The sequence below is a fragment of the Ceratotherium simum genome, chromosome 26 (assembly GCF_057802395.1).
Source record: "Ceratotherium simum simum isolate JZ-2026a chromosome 26, ASM5780239v1, whole genome shotgun sequence".
NCBI lineage: Eukaryota > Metazoa > Chordata > Mammalia > Perissodactyla > Rhinocerotidae > Ceratotherium > Ceratotherium simum.
The window spans coordinates 39,193,307-39,204,659 of record NC_141925.1 but is presented as its reverse complement, the minus strand read 5'-3'; the positions used below and the strand labels follow the sequence as shown (position 1 = coordinate 39,204,659).

General features: G+C 43.4%; 1 protein-coding gene across 1 annotated transcript in view; it reads right to left on the bottom strand.

Moving 5' to 3' along the window:
- Positions 1–7,450: 7,450 nt before the first annotated feature.
- LOC147913664 (cytochrome P450 3A12-like) overlaps positions 7,451–11,353 on the bottom strand; it is a 33,365-nt gene continuing 29,462 nt past the window's right edge. The window contains exons 12-13 of the mRNA XM_087417595.1: positions 10,130–10,292; positions 7,451–7,985 (exon numbers count right to left, since the gene is read on the bottom strand). Coding sequence (XP_087273721.1) covers positions 7,890–7,985; positions 10,130–10,292 — 259 coding nt within the window. The 3' untranslated portion in view covers positions 7,451–7,889. The remainder of the gene's footprint in view (positions 7,986–10,129; positions 10,293–11,353) is intronic.

The window sequence follows — 11,353 nt, the reverse complement described above, 5'->3', positions numbered from 1 at the left end:
CATTGAAGTCCTAACCTCCAGCACCTCAGAATGTGACTGTAGTTGGAAATAGGATCTCTAAAGAGGTATAAAAGATTAAATGAGGTCATATGGGTGGGTCCTAATCCTATTTCACTGGATTCTTACAAGTAGAGAAGATTAGGACACAGACATGCACAGAGGGAAGACAATGTGAAGACCAGGGAGAAGATGGCCATGTGCAAGCCAATCAGAGAGGCCTCAGAAGGAATCAATCCTGCTGACACGTATATCTTGGAATAACAGCCTCTAGAATAAATTTATGTTCTTTAAGCCACCCAGTATGTCATACTTAGCTATGGCAGCCCTAGCAAATTAATACAGATCCCTTCTCCTTCCCTCATGGGCCAGAGAACAGGGTGTCTGGGGGCACACTGACTGTTCAATAATTATGTGTTTGTCTCTCTAATTAAATTGTGTGATCCTCCTGTGTACAAACTTCAATTTATTCATTTCTTTATTCCTGGGGCCTAAGAGTGCAATAGTTGGATGGCGATTTTGAATGAATACATGAATGAAGGAATCATCACCACTTTACACAAATACTTTAAATTTTAGTGACATGAGGAGTACAGAGGTCACATCCCTCTGTAAATAGACCAATTAATTAATCATTGGTACCAGTTCTCATGGCATAACACAAGAGTCATGGGTGCAATGATGCAAGCCACTTGTAAGTCACTGGGATAGGGAGGGTCAAGATTTGGGCAAATGTGGTCAGGACCATGGGACCAATGACACTTGCAGTAGCTGGTTGTAAGCCCAGTGCCTGCTTCTGACAGTTCACCTGAAGTCAATTCAAGATAAGTCAATTCACCTAAACCATAAGACACTAAGACCTAGATATTCTGTCACTGCCATATCTCTGTCAGAGACAGAGACGTAAGCCCACAAAAATAGAGAATACAGTAAAGTGGTTTTGACGGAAAGCCCACCAATGCACCAAGATGCCCATAGAATGGAGGTAGCAGGCTGGGCCCAAGAAAGGGACAATGCAGGAGGTGGGGCACATGTCAAGGCAGGACACAAGTCCAGAATAAAAATAGCAAAATGTGTTTACAGGAAAAACCGCTTCTTCACCTCACAGTGCAGTGTCACAGGTCGGGGGTGGGGGAAGAACTGAAACCTCACTCAGTATCCTCAGGAATCCAGTGACTGAGTCATTCAGCCAAATGACTCTCCAGCAAACTGATGTGTGACAAATAGAGCTGCTTCCATCACTTCTGCAGCTCAGGGTATGAATCTTAATAACAATGGCCAGCACTCTTTCTGGTTCACCACATGCCTGGAATCATTCTCAGAGTCTCAAATGTATTAACTTTCTTAACCCTCCCAATCACCCCAGGAACTAGGTGCTATCATCACTGCTCAAAGAAGAGGAAACTGAGGCTCACCAAGGTTAAATAACCAGGTCCCCCAGCTTATAAGTGGCAACGCTAGTTAATGAATCCAGGGAAAGCCTGCCTTCTCAACCACTACACTCTATTGGCAGCAGTAATCTTTATTCCTCCCTTCAGGACAACTGCTGGCACCCTACCCCATCACGTGTGTGTACATACCCCTGTAAACACATACACACGCACACACACACACACACCATCACTAACACTAACTCCCTCCCTGGCCCAGCAAGTTCAGCTGACAGTCACGTCCCTGGACAGTCTTCAGAGTTCTCTGCTGCAGCCACCCAAGATGATGTCTCAGCTCCTCTGTCTCTGTATTAGTTACTGTTTGTTCTGTAAGAAATTACCCTAAAACTTAGTGACTTAAAACAACAATTTTATTATCTCATATTCTGTGGGTAAGGAATTCAGAAGTGACTTTGCTGAGTGGTTCCAACTGTGGGAGATCAAGATTTGGCCATCCTAAAATATATCTCTTTACCTTGATTGTTTTCTCTGAGGGACATTTGACCTCCCCTACTAACTGCCTAAAGAATTTGACATGGTGGCTCCTTCCTGGAACAGATCTATCATGATGGCTGTAAAGATAATGTAGGATAGAGGTTACAATAGAAAAGGCACCAACAAGCCCATCTTATCGGAAGTTCTGTCTCTGTGGCCACATTCTTTGGATGGCCTGCGAGGAGTTGCCAGACAATCATTTACATTTATAAGGGAAGTCTCCAATTGTAAAGGTATCTCCCTCTCTGTTTTGGGAAGAGGGAGGATGGCCTCATTTCTAGAGACTTATCAGTGTGGAAGGTGAGGCCTTAAATCTGCATAATAACCTTACTCTTGTTTACTGTGCTTTAGTGGTAATCTCCTGTAACTGACTCCCCCCACCCCCAAAATCCTCCTTTGTCATTGGCTGAACATGGTATTTAAGATGAGAATTTCTGCTATTGTGTTGAGAAACGCAGTGTCCCTGCTTTCTCCCATGTATACATGTTATTAAACTTGGTATTATTTTCTCCTGCTAGCCTGTCTTGTTAATTATTTGGCCAGCCATAAGAACCTTAAGGAAAAGGGCAGAGGGAGATTCTCCCTCTTCCCCTGACAGTTTTGGTGTAGTCGCCGGGAGCCACACTGGCTGGCAAGTTGCCTTCTCAGGATTTGGCCAGCCATAAGAACCTTAAGGGAAAGGGCAGAAGGAGATTCTCTCTCTTCCCCCGACACAACTCAGAGTCTCTCACGAGATTGCAGCCACGCTGTTAGCAGGGACTCCCATCATTTGAAAGTTGGACTGGGCTAAGTAATCTATTTCAAATGTAGCTCAGTGATGGGCCTAGAACACCAGGACAAATTATGGTAGGAGGTCTCAGTTCTTTGCCATGTGGCTACTGTAGTGCCCTCATAACATGGCAGCTAGCTTCCCCCAGAGTGAGTGATCCAAGAGGAAACAGTGTGAAAGCATCTATGTCTCTTATGACTCAGCCCCAGAAGTCACACACCATCAAATCCACAATATCCTAGTGGCTTCACAGGTCAGCCCAATTCATGTGGGAGGAGAGCACACAAGTGTGTGAATGCCAGGAGGAGAGAATCATTGGGGGTGCTTTTGACAGCCTACAGCCACAACATTGCCTTACTGAAAGGTATTGTGGGAACACAAAGGCTTGGTTTCAAGGACACCCAGCACATGATAAGTACCCCATAAAGTCAGTACTCTCCCTTCAGTTTTGTTCATGTGACTCCTAGTGTCACCTGATTAGACCTTGGCATTCCTTCCTCTGAGCTGACACTCTACCCCACTGCTGCTTCTAGTGATTCACAGTAACTTAAAGGTTCATTTCTTCCTCCCATTTCCCTCAGTTCTCATCTCTCCTCTGGGTCCTATACACCTTACTCTACCTGAAGTGAAGGAAGGATGGTCAAATTACCTATTGTGGCCTAAGAGACCACCCAAAAAGAGGGGACAGTAATGATCCTTTATTTTGCACATGAATCTGGGTTGACTGGACTCAGTTGGGCAACTCTTGCTTGGGGTCTCTCAAGTGGTTGCAGACAGTCTGGATCTGGGTCATCACAAAGGTTATCCCCACATGTCTGGGTTGGAGGGACTCAGACAGCTGGGGGCTGGAAGGGCTGAGTCTCCTCAGTCATTTCTGTCCTTCTAGATAGATACAAAGATGATGATAGATAGATAGATAGATAGATAGATAGATAGATAGATAGATAGATAGATGATAGATGGATGGATGGATGGATGGATGGGTGGAATGATGGATGGATAGATAGATGGATAGATGAATAGATAGACAGAAGATAGATTGAACGATCAATATTGATAAATGATAGGTATATAGGAAAATATAGATACATGATTGAGAGTTATAGACCGATACATAGATACATCAACAATAGATACAAGGATATATACAGACTTACACTAGGACACTTATAAGGACGTTTGGCATCTTCAAGCCATATTCCATGAAGAGGACAATTCTTGGCCTAAAGAAGTGAAGATGGAAGAACAGACATCCAAATAAGGACCCATCAGTTCCACAGATCATCCCTCACTCTGCAGAAGTTCTCAGCCAGTCTGTCCGAGGAGAGGAAGTGAATCCCTGAATAAACCAACACTGACTCAATGATTCCCTGGTCATGCCTGTCTTTGAGCCAAGAAGGGATCAACCTGTGTCATCCTATCTTTACATGTATCCTGGACTCTGCACAGCCTGGACATGACCAGAGAGACTTGTCAGAACTCTGGGACCAGAAAAGCAATTTTAAGGGAGGGCAGGTGAGGGCCCACATGAAAGCAGTGGGAGTATTTCCCTTGAGTCACTTCAACGCATCCCCCCAAAGTTGCCTACACTTAGTTGTTATGGCAAAGGCAGTCCTAAAATGGGGATGTTTTTCTTGTTCTTAGGGAAGTTATTGAATATCATCAGCTGTGATGTCAATTATTTCACACTTAAACCTCCAAGAAAGATGGGTGTAATTATTTTCTAAAATAGTAGATGAAGCTGGAGGTGATGATGCTAGAGCCCAAACTTCAAAATCAATATTGGCTCCCTGAGAATTGAAGATAATGTATCCATGCAAATAATAGCTGACATTTATTAAGTGCTTACTGTGTGTTCAGTGGCCTATGTCGTAAATACTTCACACTCCTCATCTGATTCCATGGACACTTGAGTTAGGTGTTGTGTTCTTCCCCTATTTTGCAGATGGGGACACTGAGGCTCTAAGTACTAAGGTATAAAGGTATTAAGTAATTTGTTCAAGGTTGTGCTTGTAAGTGTCTGTAGTGTGTGAGGGTACCAGATCCCTTTCACTGGGCTGCACACCCATCCCCAGTTGCTGGGAGTATTGGCTGTTATTAACTGACAGCTGCCCCGATCTCTGGCCAAACTAAAGCCACTTCACCTGGGAGTTTAAGCATTTGCCCAAAGCCACTGACCGGTCCAGACTCAGCCCTGGACTGAGTTGGGATTCAAAACTCGGGAGCTCCAGATTCAGAGACCCCCATTTCTCAATCACTGTGTGGTGCTGCCTCCTGATATTAAAATAATACAGTAAGACTAAGTTGAGAGAGTGGGAGAGCTGGATAAGCCAAAAGGTGCCATTGTGGCTCGTCCCCCGCAAAAATCACAAACTTACAGAAGAGTCTGTTCAAACAACTGTTTTCCTGAACCACCTCAGAGTAAATTGTAGACCAGATACTTCATAACCCCTGTATTCCCTATGAAAAAGATGTTCTCCTACGTTACCTCAATACGACCATTAAAATTGGGAAGTTAACACTGCTATATTACTGCCATCTAACCCTCACACCCCACTGAATCCCCCGAGTTGTCCCAAAAATGTCCTTTATAGCAGAAGAACACAGCCCACGTGTTAACGTTTACTTTTTTTGTGTGTGTGTGAGGAAGATCAGCCCTATGCTAACATCTGCCAATCCTCCTCTTTTTTTGCCGAGGAAGACTGGCCCTGGGCTAACATCCGTGCCCATCGTCCTCCACTTTATATGGGATGCCGCCACAGCATGGCCACCAAGCGGTGCGTCGGTGCACACCCGGGATCCAAACCAGCAAACCCGGGCCCACCGCAGCGGAGCACACTCTCCTAACCGCTTGCGCCACCAGGCCGGCCCCCCACGTGTTATGTTTAGATGTCAAATCTCTTTAGTCTCCTAGTGTTCCAGACGGAACACTTCCACAATCTTTGACTTTCATAGCCTTAACTCTTTTGAAGACAAGAAACCAGTCACGGATGGAGAGGAGTAGACTATTCCTCAGTCTGGATTTGTCTGACTATTGCAGGATTTTTTTCAGGTTTCCCTCCTTGGCAGGACTATCTCAGAGGTCACACTGAGTTCTCACTGCCTTGCATCAGGTGACACTCAATCAATTCACCCTGTTGCTGGTGATGCTCTCACTCATCATTTGATTAAGGGGGTATCTGCCAGGTTTCTTCACTGTGAAGCTACCCTTTGCCATTAAAATTAAAGGGTATTTTGAGCAGTAGCACTTTGAAACTGTGCAAATATCTTCATCAAATTGCAATTTATCCATTTATTTATATATATATATACTTGTATGTGCTCATGTTTTCCCTTTATACAGTGGGTCATAATCTCTTACTATCCTTTATTATGTTGCTCAAATTGTCTCTGATTTTGTCAGTGGAAGCCACCCAGGCTGGCTTCGGATCCTGTTGACATGTCACCATCACTTTTTAGCATTCTCTTACATTCCAGCACAACAAGATGTTTCAGGCTCATCTTGTAGTTTCCATGTCCCAGCCTTGAAATCAGTGATTTCTCTAAGGATCCTTGGTTTCTTTTAGCAAAACATAGTATCTATAAGCCAAGATGTGGGCACGAGGTGTGTCATTGCTATTAGGGTGTCACTTTTTCTAGGCATTATCAGTGAAGAGAAGTAGGGGCATATGTTTTTATATCTACACAATCACACACACACACACATACACACACACACACACACACATCTATTGATCTATAAATCATCAACTACATAGACAGCATGAATTTACATTGATACATTAAGATTCAATCTCTGACTCACAGTGTTCATTCCATTCTCCTCTCTTTGTGGATCAGTGACTGCCTTCTCCAAAACTGGGAAATATGGCTTCCATAATCCTTAATATATGAACTTATTTGATCTCTCCCCCTTCACGTGGCCAACCCCAACTCCATCCCTTTGCATTCACAAATGCCCTCTTCACCCTACTTGGGTTCTCCACACACTATTTAGGCTCTGGCTGCTCTCCTCAGGCCGCCCATCTGCATGAACTCCTTCTCTCTCTGCTTGTCTCCCACACCCATTCCAGGCTGTGCCTCCCTATACATACCTTCCCCATAATACTCTGCTCTGACTTGGAGCCACTGTGACCCCCGTCTCTGCCCCTGATCCCCAATATGTGGCTGCCCACCTTGCTGTGCCCTATCTACTGGCTTTAGGACTAAATTATCCAGGAAGGGAAAAGGAGGGAAAGGGAGAAGAAGGGCAGAAAATGAAAAGGAAGAACCTGTGCAGCTTCTGATACCAGCTGACACTGATGAAACCTAGTAGCCCTTCTGCCCAATCAATAGACAAACCAATCATTTTTTATTTGATCTTCATTGTGTTAAGACAGTTGGGAGTTGAGGATGAGTACAAAGATGTGTAGGAAAACATGTTTCCTGCCTTTCAGAAATGTCAGGGGAGATGAGATGAAAAGATTAAATCAAAACTAATAATGTAATAATAAGTGCCTCAGTTGACTGTTACAAAAAATATGTGCTCCAAAACAGGGATAATTAAGCTATGAATATACTTTCTAAGCAACAGGCAAAGTCACAGTGGCTTGACTCTTATCTATCTTAAAGTATCAAATGAGAGTTCTTAAAATGACCACCCAACCAGAGATTGTGATGGTCAAAAATAGTTACCCACTGGCTCTCACTGATTCAGGTCTCTAGTTTCCCCCTAACGTGTGCAAAGGCAATAGATAATACTTTTGTAAAGAGATGTTTATTGACTTGCTCAGCATAATATTTCATAGAAGATTCAAAATGAACATGTGATTATAAATGTCACTACTACAATCAGCACAATAATTCTTGGTTTCATTAAAGTTTGTTGATACAGTTGCTAAGAAACTTTTATTCTTGATCAGTGTTTAGGAAGAGTAGATGGTACTCTCTGGAGGTGGATGGAGTTTGTCCTGTGAGACCCAGATAAGCTGAGTCCACATATCTGGCACTTCCTGGGCCCCTCCTTTATATTGAACAACATATAATACTCTACACAGACACTGAGAACATGCAATGAATGTAAGAATCTCTGGGCATCCATCCAGTGCAGCAGGTTAAGTCCATCTTCATTATGGGTTTTATTCACAAAGTAAATTGAGGTCTCTTGTGTTCTGGGATACCGCTTCCTTCAACAACAAAATGGAAGTTCTTAGGGAAAGTCAGGCTCCACTCACTGTCCCATTTCTGGACTCAACCTTCAGAACAATGGGTTTTTGTGGTTGAAGAATTTCTCGCCTGCCTAGTTTCAGGGGGATCTGCAACAGGTAAACATGCATATGAGAACTGACTGATAAGCTCCCCAATAACAGAAGCAAAGTAGACGTGACGTGTCAGGGCAATAATACTTTAAAAACATATCAACTACTTTTAACATCATATATCTTTGATTCTGTATACTTAATCTATAAGCTGTGTCATACTGGACAATAAAGCTTTCATCCATCCATTCATTCAACAAAATATCTATGCAGCACCATTTTGTACCAGGCCAGAGACAAAATCATGTTGGCTTGTGTTCCTTTTTGACTTCATTTTAAGTAAAAAGAATGAACTATTAAAATTTAAGCCAGATTCATAGGGATTATAGCAAACTATTTTTAAAATCCACATAGAATTAATTTCGCATATGTTGGAACTTGCAAGGTAATCCTGAGTGGGTATTACACATTTTAATTGTATAGACCATCCTCGACTTCTAAAGAGTCCAGTCACTTCTCCCAGTGGAACCCATCCAATTCAAGATGGGAAAAGGTCTTTGGGAAGCATTATGCCTGTTTTCTACTATCTCTTTGATCCCATGTGTACTGCAAATGGTGAACTTCTGACCTACAGTCTTTTGACTGATAATTTTAGCTTCATTCTCACCCAGTCACTCCTTTAGTGTAGGGAGACTAGCAGCAGATTCATCTTTGGGACTCAGTTGACTGAAAGGCAAGCAAATTGTCATGGAGGGTAAGAAGCGCCAGCCTATGGATGACTGGGAGCTAGAGGACGTGTCTGTCCACCCCAGGAGTGTGAGAGACATGCTTTCTCTCAGGACTGAGTCCCCTGTTTGTACACACTTACAGGACTGCCACACAATTGCCCCAAAGTGAAAAGTAAGACAGAAATGATCTCTATCCTCCTCTCCCGTGAAGAGAGCCTATTTAAGTGTAGGAGCTGCATATTAAATGTAATAGTCCTAGAAATAATCCTTATTATATAAGACCTTGCTTGATATGAATCAATGGCAACCGTTCTTTATGTTCATCAGAGGAGAGATTCTAGATTTTTCTATAAATATAAAACCTTGTTATTTTATAATTTAAAATAGTATACATATATTTTCACTACAGACAGACACACACATGTACAACATGCACATACACAAATGTCATTTAAGTTTTTATAGTTAAAATTGTTCAAAATTTGTATCCAAGAGCTCTAAATAAACTCAAGTCACTCCTTAAGAATTTACTGGATGACTGTAAGGCACCAGCTAGAGTTAAAGACATTCTTAGGCACCAAGAAAACACAGAGCATGAAACTGGATGGTTTAACGACAAACTATTAATTTAGGTGGTCCGACTGATGATACCAGCATGCAGAAACCAATAACTGAGCAGAGGAGAGCATGGGCTCTGGACTAGATGGGGAAGGTTCCATGGAAGTGCTTGGGGACTGAACTTAGACTTAAAGGATGAGAATAGGATATGGAGGAGAGCAGGAAGAACATTCATAAAGTTAATTCTAGGATGTAAAAAGAGCACACTTGACTGTAGGAGCACTCTTGGATTGTGAGGTCAAATAGCCAGGATGGCCCAAGTCTGCAAGAGCCCTGCACATCTGTCAGAAACCTTTTAAATCAGTGATTCTCAACTTTGGCTACACATGAGATACAATAGGTGTGCCTTTAAGCCCCACTCTTGTGAATTATTTTAGAATTTCTAGGATGACCTAGTCATCAGGATTTTTTAAACCTCTGCATTGCTTTCATTATATAGACAGTAGTTGAAAATTGCTCTCAGAAAACTTCTGTAAGTTCTGGTGGAGAAGAGGATCCTTCGCAAGTCATGACATGGTAATCGCTGCATTTCAAGTTTGTGAATAACATTTCCCATCCTTCCTGTGAAGTCGAATTTACAACTTTGCTCAAGTTCAAAGGACTGCTCATATTCATGCCATGCTCATTGAATTGATTCTAGATGACCTTCATAGTTGTGTCTTTACAACACCACAGACTTAGCAGTCCAGAGCTGAAGGGTCTAAGGTCACAGATGGTTCCAAATAGGTTCTCTGACCAATAGTAAATTATTCTTTCAATAGAATACATTCTTTCATTTATGTAGCGAGAGACTCCCCCCCCAGTTAAAAAAGCTCATAATAACACATTATTAATGCAGAGAGTTAACTGTCTGACCTGTGTTTCTTTACAAGGTTTAAAGGAGAAGTTCTGCAGCATTCTGACGACAGCAAGTTTCACATTCACAACAGCGAACCTCATGCCAATGCAGTTGCGAGGTCCAGTTCCAAAGGGCAGGTATAAGTAAGGATTTATGCTATCCTTGTTCTTCTTACTGAACCTGGATCCACATTAGTAGATGAAAACAAGTTAATGAAACATAAAGAACACAAGTGCTAGTAGAGTGTCATCAGCATCGCAGTGGAGTGAGTTGTTCCCTTTGTCTCTCCCCACAAAGTTACAACCAATCAGACATCCATTGAGCAACAGAGTATTCCCCCCACAGCACAACAGGGTGCATAAGAGATCCATACATTTGTACATCTGAAGGTGGGTGGACTGGAACCACTGGAGGCAGTGGAACTAGGGGAGAAGCCACCTGGCCCTTGCTGGCAGCAGCAATCCAGGGTGTGTATCCACATGCCGGTGCACACAGCTTCGAACAAGGACAGTGAGTGGAGAAGAAATAGCAGGTGCCACGGCTTGTGCAACTATGAGCAGAGCAGAAACAGCAGGCACAGGGGAGCAGAAGAAGTACACACTACACATCACACACCTGCAAGCAGATGTGTGGGAGCAAAACCAATGAGCAAAACCTTCCTGTCTCCCAGGGCGTCCGGGATGCATGCCCCTCCCATCTCCTGGTCATAGGCTGGTCTTTCCAACATTAGGGATAGTAACACAACTCGGATTTTCCTGTCTGGAGTGGGGTACGTTAATCTCAGTTTTAAAACACACCAGCTAGTGGGCGAGAACAGAGGCTGCATGAACGAGCATCAAAAACATCCTATCCTGGCTGAGCCCCTACACCTCACATATAGTGGCAGAGTGAATCTGTCACCAGAAGTATCAGGAACCACAGGCGAACCGGTGAAACAGCCCCCACTGGTGGCACCCCAAACAACAGCTCCACCAGTGGCAGGAGCTGCACACAAGTTCACTGGACCCCAGAACCCCAGCAGCAAAAGTAACACCTGTGAACATGATACTCTTGGCACCGATACAACCAGCACCAGCAGACAACCCAGGAGCAGCAGTGCAAGTGGTGCAAAGGGCAGCAGCCTCCGAGCCTGTGGATAACCCATGGAGATCCAGTGAAGGAATACAAGACCCAGGTGACCTTGGAAACAACACAAGTGCTAGCAGCCTGGTTACCTTGGTGGTGACATCTGAGATGGCAGT